The 21,214-nt window shown below is 37.7% G+C and overlaps 1 protein-coding gene across 2 annotated transcripts in view; it reads right to left on the bottom strand.

Moving 5' to 3' along the window:
* Positions 1 to 1,223, bottom strand: part of LOC147632786 (ARM repeat superfamily protein) — a 106,000-nt gene extending 104,777 nt beyond the window's left edge. For both annotated transcript variants that reach the window (XM_086807657.1, XM_086807656.1), the window contains exon 1: positions 1,009 to 1,223. In XM_086807657.1, coding sequence (XP_086663783.1) covers positions 1,009 to 1,159 — 151 coding nt within the window. In that variant the 5' untranslated portion in view covers positions 1,160 to 1,223. The remainder of the gene's footprint in view (positions 1 to 1,008) is intronic.
* Positions 1,224 to 21,214: the final 19,991 nt, after the last annotated feature.

Below are 21,214 nucleotides of genomic sequence, written 5' to 3'. Positions count from 1 at the left end.
TCATGAGAGCGACCACACCTGTCTGCATCACGCAAAAAACACACCGCAACTAATCATAGAAAACATGCACAAAACATACTAGATTCAGCAGCACCATCTTCCCCCTCTCCAGCCAAGCTTTTCCCCTTCCAACCTCAGCACATCACCACAACCCCATGGATCTTGGAAGCTCCAAGAAACAGACCCTTTGCTAGATCAAAAGCTCTTGGCGACATAATCACTCCTCCCTCCTTCAGAAGTTCCATACCATCAGGTCTAGCGCTAATACCAATGTTAGGTCCACATACCTGGAAATCCTATTAGGGTTAAAATGCTCGCATCATATCGCGATAGAATTTGGCTAGCCACTATCCTCCCAACCATAGGTCCTGTTCCCGAGCACCCCCAGCATGAGGTCCAAATTGTTATGAGTCAAAAAAAGCACCAACGTCACATCTTGACGCCCCATACCACCAAACCGCCTACCCACCTGTAGCTACCCTTCTCTCGCCTTTGGTAGGCGTCTCCACCGCACGGATTCCAGATAATAATCATAAGTGAGTCAAAGACTTATTTATATAGTAATAACCTAGCTATTGTTGACCAAATGCTTTCATTATTAACTTCTAGCCATTATTGGTCTCTGGTTAGCTTTTGATTGATCCAAGGCCAATGTAGACCTTAGCCCAAATGTATGACAAATTCAGAAAAAGCTTTCATATTATAGTGAAAATATGGCATGGTGCCTCTTGGAATAGAGTATTACATAGTGTTGTAGTAGCAAACTTATTCTTTATTATATGAATGGACATAATTATTTAATGCTTGTATGAATGCATTAGTCAATTCATTTGGTTGTTTAGCAATTCAAAACTGAATAGAAGAAGAAAAAAATATGTATGTGTTTAATTGTATTCAAGGCTCAAAGCAGGTGCCCAATCTCACAGATTATAATAAAAATACCTGATTGTTTATGAAATATGGACCAGGAAAAGCGAGAGAAAAGAAAACAAAAACATTATTTCCAACCTGATAATGCGAGGGAGAAAATGGTAGCTATGTCGATGTCTGCCGCCTGGCGAGCATCGAATAGGATGGATGGCCGCGTGTTTTTCCTGGACAATCTCTCGTTATCAGAGGTTGCCAAAGCCTGCAGCTGCGAAGCCAGAGCAGTCGCCATGGCTAAAACCTCTGCCCTTTACCTCTCTTTCGTTGTGTGTAAAAAAGTCTCAATAATGTTCACCTTTGTAAACCAAATTTGTTTAAAAAGTAGCCCTAGATCCTATAAAATTTTTCTCTCTAAAAACCTAATAATAATTAGAAGAAGTAACCCTAGATCACATAACATTGCCCGCCCATGGTGACAGGCAAGCAGATGGAAGGGCAAGATTAAATGTATGAGCGACCTACATGGGAGCTCTTGTGGAACTACAACCCTCGTGTTTAAGTTGCCAGTAAGTCTGAAACCTTAAACGAAAGGTCATAGGGAGGTAGGGTAATGTAAAGTCAGCATGCTCCTTACATCCTAGGCCATGACAAAGAGATATCTTGACAATAGACGTGACAAAGAGATGTCTTGACAATGGACGTGACAAAGAGATGCCACCATGTAAGGAGAATTAATCTTACAAACTTAGTCTTGGATTGCAAGTTACAACTCGCTCGCTAGCATGGCAACCATGTGTAACCATAGTGATACATTATCCATAGACTACTTTACCCTTGGTCTATGTTTAACTAGCATAAAAATGCTATCCATGAGAAGCCATGTGTTAACCCACACATGAAAAATCATAGGCTAGCTCCCACAAAAGCCCAAGGGTGGAAGTACCATGAACCCTAAGAAGACAAGATGTCTATCATATCAAATGATCAAGAAGATATTAATAGTCATAGGGCTGGTGCCTTTTATAGTCCCAAAGGACAAGATGTCTATCATATCTGTTATGTGAGTGAACTTTCTTGAGAATTTAATTATATTTATTCAATAAAAATTATAGTTAGATATGAGAGTATATGAATATGCATAAATTCACCAAGAATTCTCTATGGATCAATGGTCAAAACACTTCGAGCTCGGTTCAAAACCTGCTACAAAGAAGAGGACTACTAACATGACAAGTAGAGGAGAAGGGGTAGCAATTTGAGGAGGAGCCTTTTTGTGCAGTGATGAAGAACAGGAAAGGAATGCACAAAAATAGAGGAGATTAACAGCAAAAACTGGAAAACCCAAGAGGGTATTGGTCAGTATTTTGTGGCCCTACTTAAGGTTTGTGCTAAGCAAAAAGATATCACGAGAGGCCGCAGGGTACATGCTGAAGTTTCCAGAAGAGGCCTGTTGGAAACAGACGTTTTTGTCGGCAGTGCCTTAGTCAGTATGTATGCCAAATGCGGCTTGCCTGCACTCATCTTGGTTATGATCCCTTCATTGCATTGGGATCATAGCTCTTGTCTTGGATCTTAATGTTTTGATTAGGGAGTGATTAAGGCTTAATATATTTTTAGATTAATGCTTTTACATAGTTTTTAGATTTTGATTTTCTTTATTTTAAGAGGATTAATAGTGGGATTAATGCTTAATCATTTTTAGAAACCCTAATCTACACAGTTTCTTAATAATCTTCTTGATCGATGTTTCTTGATTTTTAAAAAAATTTATTGAAATCTTTCAAGATTGGAGGTTCTTTCACTAAACCTACTAGATATTTATCTACCATTGCTTAGATCCTTAGGATCATGTGCACTTTAGAGAGAGATTTAAGGTTTTATGCAAGTTTTGGTAAAAATTTCATCAAAAAAGTGGTGCAGATTTTAAAACTATTACAAAAATTGTTCAAAGATTGTTGTGCACCATCATTGATGTGTAGAGTTCAAAGCTATATCAAGAAAGTGTGCAGATTGAAGATTTTCATTCTCTTGTAGATTTATCACAGAGTGGTCAAGTTTATAAATCTATTGAAGACTATGTAGAATGTGATGTGCAAAGAGCAGTTTACAAGTTTATAAATCTATTGAAGACTATGTAGAATGTGATGTGCAAAGAGCAGTTTACAAGTTTCTTGGTGAAGAATTGTAAAGTTCACAAGATTAAGTGTAGAAATCAATAAATCTTAGTGTGTAGACTTAGCAGTGAGAGTGTGTGAGGCTGGCTGCTTGCTCCATGCTAGTGATGGTGCTTGTTTGTCTTGCTTAATAATGTTTGTTGTTGCTCCCTTTTGCTGCTGCTCCTTTGCCTTGCTTAGGCACAATGAGGAAAACACTGTAAACTTTGTGACCATAAACAAGGTTAGTGGATTCTTATAGCCACATGGATCTTTCCAAGAAGTATGTATTTTACCAAAATTGCTCGCATTGATGCAATGCCCTGTAAAATAGCTTTCTCTTTTTTTCTTTAATAGCGCTGCTAACCACCATCACCACACCATGAGAATTCCTTTGTAAGCATGACCAGAGTGTTGATAGTGATGGTAGGCCTGATGCATGCTCAAAACTAACATGAACCTATGAAACTACCCAAGAAGGTTCAAGCGAAGCCTATAGATGACGACGACATTGTTACGCCTATGCTTGTGAATGATGCATTGTATGCTAGCTTTGTTGGTTTTTTTGGATCTACATTGATGATACAATGATGCTCAAAAGTAACACTCCCACCTCGTTATATTGATGTTAAAGTAGGCCAACTAGAGACGTTCTCTCTTGTATGCTAAGTTGCAATGGGATGTGCATAGAGATCAAGATTACACAAAGACTTACTATGATCAAGCAAGCTTCCCCAACAAACGACTGTTACATTATGGCATCCTATGCTTTGTTTTTATGGGATGTAGAAGACAATGAGGAGGAGAAAACTTATGTGCCTGTAATGCTTGTATATGGTGGAGCGTCACATGTACCTTCACCCTTTCTTACATCTGCTTAAATGCCTGCACTAGTTTTTGGACATTCATCTCATGCCTCTCTCCATACTCGATTAACATGCAAGAAGCTTCCCTATCCGAAGCCTTATTTAGAATTGTTTTAAAACACTACAACATATTTGTTTATCTTAGTTTCTATGCATGTGTTAATTTGGTCTGATAAGAATCCATACTTTGATGGTCTAAGTTGCATCCCTATAGCATCTGACATCTAAGAAATGTAATCAATCCTTGCACTCAATGGTATGGTGCTCCTTAAGGACCCTTGTTAAGAAGTTTCTACTCTTTCGCAATGTATATGAGTGTTAAGAAGTCCCTGTTATCAAGCCATACCGATATGGTTTCATCAAACCTTGTATTGCTATTGGAGTGCCATAATACTAGGGCATGTATACCTCTGCTCCCCATGGTGTAGTGCCATAAATTTGTTGAAGACCTCCTTTTGGTGCTTGCTCGAAATCAATCCCAATCTCTTTGAAACCCTAGCTTTGGCTTTCTGCTGTGAGACCTTAGAGTTCTTTGAAATGTCACTGCTGCAGGTCTAGCTTGAGTCTTTACCTCTACCTTTGCCTCTCCAAACTGTTATTGACCTCTTATATGTAGGTATGGAACCTCGAGCACATCAGTTGTGCAATGGTGCTGCCATGTTGGAGGAGTAGGAGTCTCGTCACCCCCTCTGAAGATGTAGGAGTCTCATCTCGTGAACACCACATCAATGATCACAAGTTACAACAACTTTTTTGGCTTACTAATCATAAAGGTGATATGCTTTGGACACATAACTATATCCAAGAAAAGTCACATGCTGAGACATCGGGTCCAACTTAGAGCGATGCTCGTTAGGCACATGTACATACACTGAACAACCAAACACCCACAAATAAACAATAGAGAGCTTCTCACCATGGAAAGCCTCATATGGAGTTTTATCTTGAAGAGTAGATGTAGGAGACCTATTTTGAATATAGACAGCAATAGAAGAGTCGCTATAAGAGACCTATTCTGAATCAGTAGTAGAAGCTGCCTTTACCCAACAACGTCGAGGTAAAGAGGAGTGCTCTGCAACTCCATTCTGTGATGGAGAGTATGTTGTGGTTAGTTGTGTCCAAGTGTCATGATCCTTCTAATGTTGCTAAAAATCTTGGGATGTAAACTCACCCCCCTTGTCTCCAAATGTCCCGATCCTTGTAATATTGCTAAAACTCTTGGGATGTAAACTCACCCCCTCTATCAGTCTTCCTGAGAGACTTGACCGAAGAACTAGTCTCTTTCTTCACCTCCTCCAATCACGAAAGCGCTAGAAGACCTCATCCTTGGTCTTCAAGAAGAAAACCCAAGTAGATATGGAGAAGTCCTCCACCATCAAAAGCATGTACAATGCCTTACTCAATGACGTGATACTTATTGGACCACACAAGTTTGCATGAACAAGAGCAAGTGATGGCGAAGATCTATGTGTTGCCTCCTTTGATAAGGCAGCTTGGTGTTGCTTTCCTCATAAGCAAGAGGAATAGACAGAATCTGGAACCGTGATGGTTGGAAAACCCTCAACCACAACCCATCCTTTGAAGCTTGTGAAGAAGTTGATAGCTCAAATGGCCAAACCAAGCATGCCAAAGAGTTGAAGAAGAACCATGAGAAATAAAAGTGGTCGATTTATATAAGCCACAATCCTGGACTCCCTGAGCCAAGATGTTACCAGTCTCCTTATCAGAATAGTAATCAATTGTTGTGAGAGAAGATCACCTTCGCACCCTTAGCTGTAAGGGCAACTCACCAACAAAAGGTTAAATGCTAAATCCAGAATGTAAAAAACATCAAAAAATTACCTCTTGTCAACGGAGGAGAGAAAGATGGGAATGGTGCCACGTCCATGAACTGGCATAAAAGAAGAATCACCCAAGGCGATAGTGCATGACCTGGTAGTAAAGTCCTCAAATCAATCCCAATGAGGTGTCATGTGAGCATAGCAAATGGTGTGGGTGTATCAAGGGAAAGTTAAATAAAAAGGGCTATAGGAATATGAATGACTCCCTTTGTTGAAAAAGAAATTATTGATTGTCTATTCTTTAGGCACTCATGGGAAACTAATCTTTTCTAGAGGACATGTGTGGGAAGTATTCGCTTCTAACAATCCCAAAGTCTTTAAGGTTTTGACCATTTTGTGTAACCATTAGGATGCTTTGAAAGCACTAGAGTACAAGAAGGAAACATTGGTGTCAAAGCTATCCATAATCCAAGACCTGGCCTGAGAAGCCACAATTGCTAGTGCACCAGTAGTACCAGGGTAATAGGAGAATACCATCATCCTTCTTGGTCTTGGACACCACTGTATAGTAGAGGTAAAGTCCTTTCCTTCTTCATCCCACTTCTTCTTGTAACATTGGGGTTATTTATGACCTTTCTTACCATAGTAGTGACACTCTATGTCCTTGTTTTTAGAAGATTTGTTTGTCTTTGTTGTTGACCTTGGAGCTCTTGTCAGAACCCCCTTTCCCTTTCTTATGTTGATTTTGACTCTTCCCTTGATCAACCAAATTAATCACACTTGGTTGGATTCACTTACAACCAAATTAATCACACTTGGGTCACCCAAGATATTCTTTTTACTTATTGGATCACCCAATAAATTAATTACCATAACATTCCCTCTTGTTCGGGTTGTTGCAACTGACCTCAATTGCGTATTTAATTAGTAAGTGAAGAGAGTCAGAATATAAAACTATCTCACAGATAGAATCCCTCTCAACAAAAAATTGTGATAAGTTATCCGTCTCACAGATAAATATCACTTAGATTATCTGTCTCGGGCATCAAAAGAGCATCCTTTACATACACCAATATGAGTATCTTTCACCGATGCTAACATGAGTATCTTTCACAAACACCAACACAAATATCTTTCACAGACACCTGGTTAACCTTATTTGAAAATAGAAAGAGAATAATTTGAACAAAGTGTTTTACATGAGGTGTTAGAGTTTAAAGGTTGAATGTGAAATAACAATAAGTTACATACATTCTTCGGTGATCAGTCAAAAAACATATGTGCATCATTGTTAGTTTACGCGAGTCTTGATAGTGAATGGTCTAATATGTATTTTCTTTCGTATGTAGAAAGTACATACCAATCATTGAACTATCTTGACCATTATATTTGAATTTAACTATAGTTTTAAAAAATATATTGAACAATGCATAAGTATGAGTTTTAGGCTTACCTCTCTAGTGGTAGAAATCATGATTAGAAGTACCCTCTTGCTTAGGTTGGTTGCCTTTGTCTTCATCTTTAACCATGTTCACGACCGCAACTCGATTCTTTCTCTTTTCTAGGCACTCATGTGCATAATGTCCTTCTTTGTCGCATTTGTAACATGTAATCATACGAGATTTTTGCTTTCCATTGTTGGTCTTTTTTGTCGCTTCAGTTTTCTTCCCATTCACTTGTGGACCATTGTGCTTCTCTGCTTTGTCTTTGTGCTGAAACTTCTCAAAATGTGTAGATGGAGAAGACCGAGGAATATGAGAATCTGTCATTATAGTGTCCTTGAGAAATCCATTTTTCTTCTCAAACTAGAGAGATGGCATTTCTAAGAGAACGAGGATGAAACATGTTCACTTCTGATCTAATAACTGGCTTGAGACTTGCTATGAACTTTTTTATTTGCTTTTTTTCGCGTACTTTCTCTATAGCTTGAAGTTGTAATAAAGTTTGCCAAAATCTGTCAATATAGGTTGATATGTTCTCCTTTTCGAGCTGTCCAAAAATATCCCATCATTGTCTAGCTTTACTCTTATACGACAGAGGTAAGAAGTCCTTCTTGATCACCTTTTCTGGAAGTCTTTCCATGACTTTGGTTTGCGTTTGCCCTGTCTAATAACATTTCAGCAAAGTGCTGCACTACCTAACTACCAAATGATTAGTAGCACATTTAACCTTATCCTTCTAACAAAAAAAATTATCCAGAAAAATAATCATCAAGTTGGCTCAACCATGCGGGTATGACGTGTACATCCTTTTTACCATCATAATCCTGAAAAGTAAAAGCCTTTCTGCTGATCTTGTGTCCCTTTCAAGACTCTTGAGCTTTGAGAGTAGCTCGCATAGTCCTTTGAATAGGGTCACCGTAAGAATCCAAAGAATCAGATTTGAAATACGTATGTCTTCATTTCTTACGACTAAATTTTCGCTCAAAATATTCTCTTTACCTCTTCTCACTAAACAACTGAGCTTGAAGTGCATTTACTTGATCTTGGATGGTGGGTGGTTGTGGATAGATTTCTATTGTAGAAGAAACAAGTACAATATTATGGAAATGTAGAAATAAAATAGAAAAGGTAGCAAGCTTATCTGATTTTCGTGTACTTCGAAAGAAGGGTCGTTGAAGTGCTTGATGTCAATGGCATCCCATGAAGAATAAGAATAATAAATATCCAGTAATGCTTTGATGTTGCCAATTCGGAAAAGAGCTTGTTCAAAACCGCTTCGAATTTTTTTTCAAAAATATTGCAAAAAAATAACACCCAAAATATTAGTTTCAACTTCCAAAAGAATACGAAGAACTTTCTAAGAATTTTCTATAATCTTGAAAATTCTGGATTTTCCCCAATAGCTGAACTCCCTTTCTTCTTGGATATCTTGAAAGCTTTTGAGGTAAAGTTTGTATAAGCTTATCAATTAAAACAATTAAAGCTTCAAATATAATAAGCTTATTAAAGATTTGATTTTATAATAAGCTTATTAAAGTCACTGTGGCCATATGCGCTCAACGGCTATCTCAAAAGACAATTCAGCATACGCATCCCTCCCACGCACATAGAGAATGAAAAGGAGGAGGAAACTACAGAATCGCCGCCCTTATTGCTTTGAATCGCTGCCTACCACACCAAATTGGAGAGGAGAGAAGGGATATATATATATATATATAGCTTTTGTTTCTCCCTGCACCGCTTAGCGCTTTTATTGATTGAAAAGAAAATAAGAAAAATTATAATCTCCCATCATTGATTATGGAATTCAGACACTCCTACTGGTTTAGCAATCCTGTCATGGTTTCTAATGCTCCTCCTCTTACTGATTCCATCCTTAGGGTTAGATTAGGGAGAGGTTGAGAGGTTCAGAAAACCACTTTTTGAAAAAGAGGTGGATTTGAAGAGTGGTTTTCCACCCTTCTTCGCCCTTTTGTCAATAACCACTAGTAATTTTCTTATCTTTTTTTGCATAATAGAAGTGCAACTTCTGATACCTTAGTGCCTCTTCTTTAATTTTTGAGCTTCACTAGCTTGACTTTGACCATGATGTAGCTTGACTTTGACCTTGATGTAAGTACCTTTGCATGCTTTTTTCCAGACTCCATTTTCTCTCTCTAAGTATTTTTTATTTGTTGAAAAGTCTTCAAATTTGCTCCAAGCCAATAACCGTTGAGTAAAAATCATTTTCTTCATATTTCTTCAACTCTCCATGACCCAAATTCAATACTTGAATTTGTCGTGCTCTGATACCACATGGTACATGGAGATTAGATTATTCCATAAATTAAATAATAAAAGAAATAAACCATAACATCACAGCATAAAAATCAAAGAACACAAGATTGGGTGCAATCTCTCTCTCTCTCTCTCTCTCTCTCTCTCTCTCTCTCTCTCTCTCTCTCTCTCTCCCCCCCCCCCATGTGTGTGGCTCCACTCCCACATGTGGTATTTAAATAATATTAATAAATTTAGCCCTTGGAGCCATAAATAGCATAGCTTTTTCTAAAATTGGACTTTTACAAAATTGAACCTTAGTCCAATGCTTTTAAAGCATCTTATAAATTTAGCCCTTGGAGCCATAAATAGCATAGCTTTTTCCAAAATTGGACTTTTACGAAATTGGACCTTAGTCCAATGCTTTCAAAGCATCTTATAAAAAATAAACCTTGCCCAACATATGTACAATGGGCCAAACCATATAAAATTAAATATTTAGCACACATGTGCTTGGCTAGATAAACTTGTCCAATGTTCACTTTGGTTGTCTCGAACTCATGATCTATACTCAACATAATCCACAATGTTAGATCACAATTACTTTGGAATCACTCATAAAAATAATTCTAATAAATGGAAATCATTCACTACCATGCTTCACACATGAACCATGCAACACATATAATTAATTAGATTCACTCCCATGATAAAATATTCTGAAAAATCTCACTCCCATGATAGTCCTCCCATTTGAGAAGACAATTGTCCTCGGTTGTAACTATTAGCACACACAGGTGATCAAACACATTAATTGTTCCCACATTGGATTCACTCACAATGTCATTATGTATTTAAGTGGATTTGCTCCCACATATTCTCACACGCATCACACATGCCTTAGAGTTGATTGGATTCACTCACGATTAAATTCACAAAACTTTTACATGCGTCACATGTGTCTTAGAGTTGATCGGACTCACTCACAATCAAACTCCTACATTGGATTCATTCACAATGTTTTCATACGCGTCACACTCATTCACAAAGTATACCACACGTTCACACGTTCACACGTGTCACAGATGGCTGAATTCACTCACAACCAACTAGGGTCACTCTCATTAATTCACTCACAACCAACTAGGGTCACCCTCATTAATTCAAAAGAGTTGATTGGATTCACTCATAATCAAAAGAGTTGATTGGATTCACTCATAATCAAACTCACACATTTCTTATATGTGTCACACATGTCACAGTTGGTTGGATTCACCCAAAACCAAATTAATCACACTTGGGTCACCTAAGATATTCTTTTTACTTATTGGATCACCCAATAAATTAGTTACCATAACAGGAAATTTGACCAACAAATCTGAGAAAATGTAGCAAGGAGAGGCAGAAAACTAGGTTGTAGATGAGGCAAAAAAAACATAGAAGCCTAGAGTGATGATACCATGATAGAGTGTTCATAAAGCGGAATCAAAGGAAGCACTATACTGTGCTAAACTAAGAGTGTAAGAGGGATAGAGATATGAAGCCAAAAGGTTGAATATATTGTAATGAATACAATCTTGAGCAATAGACCTTATAGGCTGTGAAGGATACAAAATGGGGGCAAGTGTGTCAGCACATGAATCACACACATCAAGAAATGAACACATGTGAATGAGAGAGGCCAGCCCATCTATATATAGGTATGGGCCTGGCTGACTAGACTTGGCCGATAAGGTTGACCAAATCATTGAGGTCCTGACCTAGAAAAATGCAAAAAAAAAGAGAGGAAAAAATAAGGGTGACCAGCACACAATCAAGGCCCATGAAAAGGGAATAAATATGGGCATTATATAAGGATGAAATGCTAATAGAGTCACGAGATCCACATGAACGTAGACTTGAGTTTCTTGTGCTAGATATATCAGGCTGTTCTTTAAGGGCTTTCACGTATGGAGATATCCACAATACCACTTGTTGAGAAACATGGGTATCCCGATCATATGCATGGCTATGGTGAGGGTGAATTAGTCCTACACTAATTATAATATGATTAGTGCTAAGCTAAGGCAGGTGATACCTAAGTGCAATCATGATGAATAAATTAAACTAATTAAGCTATAGACTCAAGTACAATTAGGCTACAAGATTGAGACTTGTACTCATAAAGAGGCATGAGAGCTTACTTTATATTTCATTGCTTGAAAATGGCCCCTTTTTTATGAAGTGGTACATGGGTTGCCTTGGTCTCACTTTATGGGACAATTCTTCCTTGCTCATGTGACTTCTTACTAGGTTTGGTACATGTTTGGGCTTACTCATACTCACTCCCTACCTTCCTTATGCTCTATGGCACCATACGTTACTCGTAGTTCTCATAGTTTACCTGGGTATAGTGCGTATACTTGAGGAGTCGGGCATTGAGCACGAGGGTAGTGTTGATTGTATTGAGGTGAGATATCATAGGGCACACTCGATTATTCATATAGATCTAGAGAAATTTACATTTGACTTAGACATTTTCTTAGATCATTATTGATGGAGATTAACCCTACCTACTACGAGGATTATTTCAGATTTCTTGGAGATTCTAGAGTTAGTGATTTTTAGGATGATGATTCCACTTATCTCTCGTGTGGATATGTTGTTAGTCTTCAGTGGGACGATGACGTTTATGATGATCCTTTTGATCATATTTTTACTTTTGAGGATCACACACACATAGAGGGATTTGCACGAGGATGTGTTGCATAGTTTAGATCATGGACATACACACATGGATATAGTGGATCGTGCCTCAGATTTTTGAGTTATGCTGAATGTAGGGCATCAATTTCCATTTGACTTTGCATGATGCTGACTATGAGCTATGTGCGTTTGGTTCCTATGTGATTGTCAACACGATCCTACGTTTTGTGGGGCTATGACATTCACCTTATCATTTACCGTTTGCAATGTATGGTTTTTTATTATATGGCTCGACATTTAGATGCACCTATGGTACATCCTAGTCTTGGCCTACACGATGGTTCTTTTGTGCTAGGATAGCTCGAGATTTTGATCATAAGTTTTTGAGCTCATTGTGTGGATATCTTTAGTGCCAGATTCACATTATAATTGTGAGGATGGACTAGTTATTAGTCTTCCCTTTGACCCTTGAGGATTTGGGGCTAGCGTCACCATCTCCCAGATTTACCAATTGACCCAGGTGGTTGGAGGGCCATTCTTTTGGAGTTTGTTTGTCTCAGATTCCCATTAGATCCACGTGGGTACATTATTAATCTTATCTTTGACCACATATCTCCTTTCAACCCAAGGGGAGATCATGTGGCTTTTTCATCGACATCGCGTGGTCATGTTTTTTTGGCATCCATTTGCTATGACATTGATAATTAGTCATGATTTTAGCTTTTGTATATAGCCTTCTATATGTGTCTTTTGTACATGACTACCCTTTTGATTTTGAGGACGAAATCATTGTAGGAGGGGATAGTTTGAACAAAGGGATTTTAGGATGCACATGCACATGGAGGGGATGGGCCTAGGCACATGGAGCTTAGGGGCATTGACACACGTGGTGTTTGGGCATGTGGACCTTGGGACTATAAAAGGCACCAACCCTAGGACTATTGTACCCTTTGGATAGCTTCTTGATCATTTGATACTTTTCTCCAAGTACAAGATTTTAACAAATTACTTTAAATAAGTTAACTACAAGTTAATACATCAACCTTAGAAGAAGAATTAAATGGAAAACTTAAATGAAAAAATATTTATGAACACGAGATAAAAGCATTGGGTCCAATCTGCCCCCCATATGTAAGACCTGCAGTCTCACATATGCGTATTTCAATGATTTATTAAGGTATGAAGTAATTTGATACAATCATACATCTTCTCTCATCAGAGAAGAAAAGAGAACATAGAAAGAAAAGAGAGCTTCATCCAAGGAACTTGCAATTCTTACAAACCATATTTAATCTCTCTCTCACTCTCTCTCTCTCTCTCTCTCTCTCTCTCTCTCTCTCACACACACACACACACACACACACACACACACACACACACACACACACACACATGAAATAATTAAACCATATAAGGAAAACAATAAGAGAATTAATACTCCCTATAGACGTTTTCTCAGCTTGTCTTGACTCCCTGTATACAAGTACAGGACTACAACTTACAGCCATTATATCTCTTTGGTTTTTCATTCAGAATATAGTCGAGTTGGTACTTAAAATTACGGGAATAGGACTAGTCTACAACTCTAAGCGGGCCGTTTCGCTAAATTCAATCGTATGCAAAAAACCGACCTACTTTTGGGATCTCTATCATAAAGATGCTATTTTTATCACAAATTTATTTTCTTTATATTTTTCTACTTATTTAGAGATACTAATATACTCTTATCTCTAACTATAATTTTTATTGAATAAATATAATTAAATTCTCAAGAAAGTTCACTCACATAACAATCCTCCCGGTTAAGAAAGCAACTGTCCTTAGTTACGTAGCTTGCAAACTTGGTCCATAAATTTGACAAAAGAAAAATCCAACAAACCAGTAGGTTTGTGCACATGGTACATTAGATCATACATTACCAATAAAATGTGTTTTGCAAGTCCTACCAAAACCATCAACAACAAAGTATGCATGTTGTTAAATATATTTCTTTTTTCTTCAAAAAAAAAGAAAGTTGGTAAGAAGCATACCCGTCATATTAAAAGCTCGATATTGTTGTTAAGATATCTACAATCTCGATCCATTTTCTTATACTCATGCCATATTCACCCTGGATAATGAGCAACACATGTTCACACTCTCTCCAACTATACTAGTTGTCCACCATCACACAATGTCAGCAGCTCATCACAACTACTAACACCAACAGCAATCATGAGTACTAACCCGTACTCAAGTCCAGTTTTCTCTAAGCCATGGGCATCCCCAATAACCCCAGCAAAGGGTGATTAAACACACTAGATCAGTGCCTCTTTCCCGAGAAAACAACTGTCATCCAGTGTGTGGCTGAGAAAACCCTTCCCGGTAATTACTCACACCATATAACCACCATCATGTCCCAGCCATTTCTGGCTTACGAGCACAAAGCTCGTCAATCTCACCAACCTACACAAGGTTGTCCATTCAAACACATTCACATTAGCAACACATACTAAAGTTACACGACAGTACATAAGTATTAAGTCCAACACTTAGTTCCAGCCATCCCTAATTTCATATGTCCTACACATAGAATATTCGGAATCACCCAAGTGCCATTGTTCAAATATAGTGGTAATTACGCGTCCCCAATTAACCACAGAAGGATGGACAGATAAATCGTGACATCCCTCCTGCCTGGGATAGCAACTATCCTCAGTTGCATCATATCAACTAGCCTATGTTTGAAAGTAAGATTGGGTGAGGTTGGGATATGTGGGACAAAACCGTTCAAGTATCCATTTAAGAATTGACAAATAGAGTATAACTATTCTCCATTGTTGTGGTGTGATTGAAATTATTTGTCAAAACAATTTAACACTCCAAGAGATGTGAATCGTTATGGTTTCTATGAATAAGCAATATTAAATTCTTGAATATAATTTGTGAGAAACTTAACATCATAACAATGAAAGATAAATTGATTATGGTTACAAGATAATAGATACTAACCTTGAGTGTTGAAAAGTTATTTGAGAAGATGTTGAAAAGTTATCAGAGAGGATGTTGAAAAGTTATTTGAGAGAATGTGAGATTATAAATAAACAATAGATAGAAATAACTTTTTAATACATTGAAAGTTTAAATACAAATATAAATATGAATGATTAGCAACAATTCTAATAATCTTGATTAATAAAATAAAAACTTGAATTTAACTATTTAATAATAACTCACTCTTATGAATGAAAAATAACAAAGTTCAAGACATAAAAGAAAGATAGATCAAATTAAATCGAACAAAATAAACTTGTACAAAATGTAAGTCATAATTTCATTGAGGTTTGTATAAATACCTTTATAAGATATTTATAGCAATAATCTCTCAAATTTGAGAAAAGCCATCCTTAGGTTTGAAATGGCTCAAATCAACAAGTCTAAATATATGTGCTTACATTAATGTCAAAGGAGATGATGAGATGAAAAGATTAATTCCTATTTGAAGTTGAAATAAACTTGAATAATAAATATGAAACCTGGCAATCATAAGATTGAGTTAAGAGTAGGAAGGTAGCACCTTACATAGATTCGATTGCAATGATGTTCTACAAAATAGCAAAAGTACTATGGTCCAATTATTGATAGGTCAGTCCATAACCCACATCTTTGATTTTCTTACCCTGAGCATGTGAAAAGATCTTGTACTTGGCCTGTAGCATTGATACCACTATTACAAGACCTTTTCTCCAAGTACAAGATTTCAACAAATTTTACAAATTACTTTAAATAAGTTAACTACAAGTTAATACATCAACCTTAGAAGAAGAATTAAATAGAAAACTTAAACGAAAAAATATTTATGAACACAAGACAAAAGTATTGGGTCAAAAATGCCCCCCATATGTAAGACCCGCGGTCTCACATATGAGTATTTCAATGATTTATTAAGGTATGAAGTAATTTGATACAATCATACATCTTCTCCATCAGAGGAGAAAAGAGAACATAGAAAGAAAAGAGAGATTCATCCAAGGAACCTGCAATTCTTACAAACCATCTTTAATCTCTCTCTCTCTCTCTCTCTCTCTCTCTCACTCATGAAACACTCACTCACTCATGAAATAATTAAACCATATAAGGAAAACAATAAGAGAATTAATACTCCACTGTATCTCTCTAGTTTTTTGTTAGAATATAGTCAAGTTAGTACTTAAAATTACGGGAATAGGCTTGGTCTACAACTTCACGTTGTTCGTTTCGCTAAATTCAACGCAAAAATCGACCTGCTTTTTGGGATCTCTATCATAGAGATGCTATTTTTATCACAAATTTATTTTCTTTATATTTTTCTAATTATTTAGAGATATTCATATACTCTCATCTCTAACTATAATTTTGATTGAACAAATATAATTAAATTCTCAAAAAAGTTCACTCACATAACAAGGATACATATCTAAATGCCCCCCCTTTATATATGCAATGTAATGCAAGGACATCCATTCAAAAAGGGCAAGCATTGCATTCAAGGCCACAATTTGTAAAAAAGAAGTCTAGTGCATATAAGTTATTTTATCCAAAACTTTCACCCTTTAATTTCAACAAAAGGTAAACAAAGTGATAAACTTGGTCCTGGTGGAGGAGCTAAAAATAGAAAAATATATACATCCACACTTTTGGTCCATGTAATCTCTTACAATGTGAGGGCTAAGATTTTATTTATATATTTGAGAAACATTATTATATTGCAATTTAAAAAAACATCCATTCAATAATAGTCTTCTACAATGATGTCATCCCCTTCCAACCACTTAATTCTAGAGCACATCCACTAAGAAATATTTATGGTAATTATGTTAGAATCTGCACTAATGCCTATTCCTCCACCTTGCTACCTTTAGTAGCACTTTTGAATTTCCTAATCTAAGCCAAAACCTTATGTTTCAACTCACTAAGTTAAAAAAAAAACTTTAGGCAAAGATCATAATATTTGTTGGAAGTTGTGTTTATTGATGGCTCAACTAAGGCGTGACTTGTATTATGCTTTGTTCATTTCTTTTTCTATATATATATATATATATATATATATATATATATATATATATGTATGTATATGTACATACGTACGTACGTATGTATGTATATACATACATATACATATACGTACATACACACACACACACACACACACACACACACACACACACACACACACAGACATACACAGACACACACACACACACATATATTGTATCATCTATGATGTATGAGGAACTCCATGGTCTATAGCTATATATTTATAGTTTTCTCCTACAAAACCAAAAAAGAAGACCATGAAGTTCCTCATACATCATAGATGATGTAGTATTTCATAACTAATGAAGCCAAATATGTCATTGGCATCCTTGTCTCACTTATGACTTTCTATTTCACCTAAAATACAATGGGAGAAGTTGAGTTAAAGTCTCCAATCCTATTTCACTCAGTTAGAGTGTTGTTCTATTGCTCGGTCAGGCTTGACACTTTAGTGGTTCTAGACCACTTAGCTAGCTCTTATGAGCTGCACCGTATGACTATACCCAACTCGATAAGAAGATATTAAGTGCGCAATATTGGGCTACGTGAGGGGCACATGCAAGAAGAGGCAGTGGAGGTCCTGATCTTTTATTCAATGAGTCGTCTGGAGTGTGTCCAATCTAGATGCACTATAACACACATAACATTACACAGAGAGGGAATGATTCCCAATATAAGAGTAATAGAGTCCATATTCATTTAGATGATAAGGTAGAGCCTTGAACCATAGATAGCATAGCATCTTGCATCATGAACTTCACTATTCCAAACTATGTGCAAGCTGTGTAGTACAAACTCAGACTCTTGAACTCTACTCCTAGCTATCGAGCTACACACACACACACACACACACACACACACACACACACACACACACACACACACAAGACTCTTCCCTTCATGATCCCCTTGGGTTGTTTACTAATGATGGTTTGAAGAAAGGCACTAATTGGTTGATGCCAATTAGTGGTGAACTATAAGGGCTTGTTCACCTACCAACACTACCAACACTACCACACTCGGTGTGGGCGTGTGAGTAGTTGAATTCAATCTGTAACCATAGTGAGAAAGCGATTCATGGTTCCTTTAAAGAAAGGCACCAAAACTGGCAATAGTAGCCATGGTGGTGAGCTATAAGGGCTTGTTCACTCGCCAGCACTATTCACGCCCAATGGGTGTGAATAGTTCAATTGGACCCCTTTAATCTACAACATGTCGCTATAACCTGCTAGCAAGATATTCATGAATGCTATCATTGGTGATTCTATTCTCATGTTTCCACTTGAGGTAGACTATCTGTGAAAATTTGGTGAATCCCCATTTCCTACTCATAACAATCTTATGCTTATTTGTTGAGAATGCAATAAAGACTATGGCATCCCATCCCCATTCATATGGATTTGGTGGTAATACTACCACTGTACATAGGTGATCTTTGTCCGAGTGTTGTACCTTGGCTCATGTACTCTTAGCGTTTTGTCATTAACACATATCTCACTCTCTGTCTCTTATGGCCTTCTGACATCCACTTCTATCACCCTGGCTTTCGAATGATTGAGCCTTACTGGATACAATACCATAGCCATATTGCAACAAAGACATAAGGCTCTATGTACTCTGGGAGGATTGGATCATCGTAGAGTATATGCAAGCTCCTTTGGCTCCCTTTTACTTCTCTTGTCTCCCTTACTCTATACCCATCCATATGGTGGAACTCCTATTGGGAGGTGTAAATCTTGCATGGGTAGTGGGGACTGCAAGATGGGAAAGGCAAGCTGGGTAGATATGTTAGCAAACCGTTGTACCCGAACTTGGTGTGTGAGAACCATGACACATCATGGGCATGGTGTGGCAACTCTTGGTTTCCAAGATGGTATAAGAGCCCTGGTTCATGGTCCCATACTATTTCCCTCTATGCTTGATTAAACCATGAAACTTCATGGGGTGGTGTGGAAACTCTTCGTTTCCAAGATGGTATCAGAGCTCTGGTTCATGATCTTGGGATATTTCTCTCCATGCTTGATTGAAGGGGGTGTTGTAGGTGTAAATCTCGCATGGGTAGTGAGGATTACAAGATAGGAAAAGGGATGCTAAGAAACCCACATGCAAACATAATGTGGGAGAGAGATGAAAGGTTATATATAGTCCAAAGGGACCCGTCCTATCTTCAACTCCCCTAAGCTTGTCTTTTGTGGAAGATTGGAGGGCTAGTAAGGTAGAGTGGGGACCTTCCTTAGCATGTCAGAGCCTCCACAGGCCCTTACATATGTTTGTGCCTCTAGGGCTGCTAGTAGCTCTAGAAAGCACGTTGGGCATGCTAGATCACAAGCTAGAGGGGAGTAGTGTAGAGTGATAATGATTAACCAGATTAACATAACATGATTAACAAGATAAAGAAACCCTAATCTACTCAACACTGGGAGAGCTTTGAGGGCTATATCTTGGCTAAACTTAAATGATTTGATTAAAGTACAAGGTGATAATATAGCCTTTTTCTAGTACAAGATGTGCATGCATGGTGACAAGTGTCAACTACAAAGCTGCTACAGTGTTAATTGATGTGGCACATTATTAGAGTTGTGTTCACACCCATTGCAAGTGTCCCTCCTCTTAGGTGTTCACATGCACTCACACAAATACACTTTTTCTTTGCTATTTCTCCTACAAACCCTCCCTTAAAGGGAAAGGGGCATAAAAGGAAGTGAACAGGTTAGGCTCAAGCATAAGCTTGTACTTTACAAAGTTGGAACTATATCCTCCAAAACAAGAACTTGCCATGCAAGTGTAAGGACACGAGCTTCCCCACTAGAACCACGAATCCCTCCCTCGACCTATACTAAAATGAAAGTTAAGGGATAGTTGATGTCTTCTCTCCATGAGCCATGGATATGTGGAGGATGTAACAACCAAGATAGCTCCCATTGACTCGAGCAAAAAGGCCCAAATTTTTGGTTGATCAGGCTTTTAGTGGCTTCTAGATGGATTGATGAGATGACAATCAGGTTCTTCATAGAAGAGGGCATTGCAAGTGTTCTTCCAATGGTGGTAGCTTCAATACAAGGCTAAACTACTGTAGACAATAAAAGATGTTGTGAACAAGACTGTCAACAAAACAGGAGGTTGAACTACTTTGCCCATAAGGGGAGGAGCCACTAGCCAAACTGGGCAGTGGTGGAGCTACAGACACTAGTGCCACACTCAGGGTTAGCGGCGTAAATAACTAGACACCACATGTGATCTAGGCACACAAAAGGGTGACATGTAGTAACACACGCATAGAGGTGGCATAGAAGACAAGATTGGAGCATGCAGGTTCATGAGTAGCAATGTTAGAGAGTGCAGCACAATAGAGAAATAGGCTTTGATACCATTTGTTGGATCAAAAGATGGGAAAGAGTAGTGTAGAGAGAGGAGGATTAACTGATTAACACACCATGATTAACAAGATAAAGAAACCCTAATCTACTCAACACATGGGAGAGCTTTGAGGGCTACAACTTGGCTAAACTTGAATGATTTAATTAAAGTACAAAGTTGATTATATAGCCTTTTACTAGTACAAGATATGCATGCATGGTGACAAGTGTCACCTACAAAGTTACCACAATGTCCACTAAATTGGATAGCACATTTTAGTAGCAGTGAAAGATGTTCAAGCAAGTAGCAATCGTCACGCAGAGTCAAAAGGTACATAGAGATGAGCCATGTAGTAGTTGCAGAAAAGGAGCTATAGAGATCACGACTCTTGAGAGCTTTGAGAAAGCTTGGCGGAGAAAATATGAAGCAGCTGAGAGGGCTATTTAAAGACAAGAAAAGGTGGAGAAAATTACTCTAACACAGAAGGAGATAAAGGATTTCAGCAATATAAAGGAGCTTCATGAGAATAAAGAAGAAGCTATGGCATCATGATGAAAGAGACTTGAAGAAGAGAGATTGCAGAGGAGGCAATGATGACGGCCTCAACACCCAAGCATGAGCGGTGTAGGTGAAATTGTAGGTTGTGCAAAGAGAAGACCTAGTGGGTCACATATGCACATATGCACAAGAAGAAAATTCCATGAGTAAAATGGCTAGCCCAAACGTAAAGGTGGCCAATTGGAGTACGGCAC

Source organism: Cibotium barometz, chromosome 13, assembly GCF_041138505.1.
Source record: "Cibotium barometz isolate CiBa-2024 chromosome 13, ASM4113850v1, whole genome shotgun sequence".
Lineage (NCBI taxonomy): Eukaryota > Viridiplantae > Streptophyta > Polypodiopsida > Cyatheales > Cibotiaceae > Cibotium > Cibotium barometz.
This window is presented reverse-complemented; position numbering and strand designations above follow the sequence as displayed.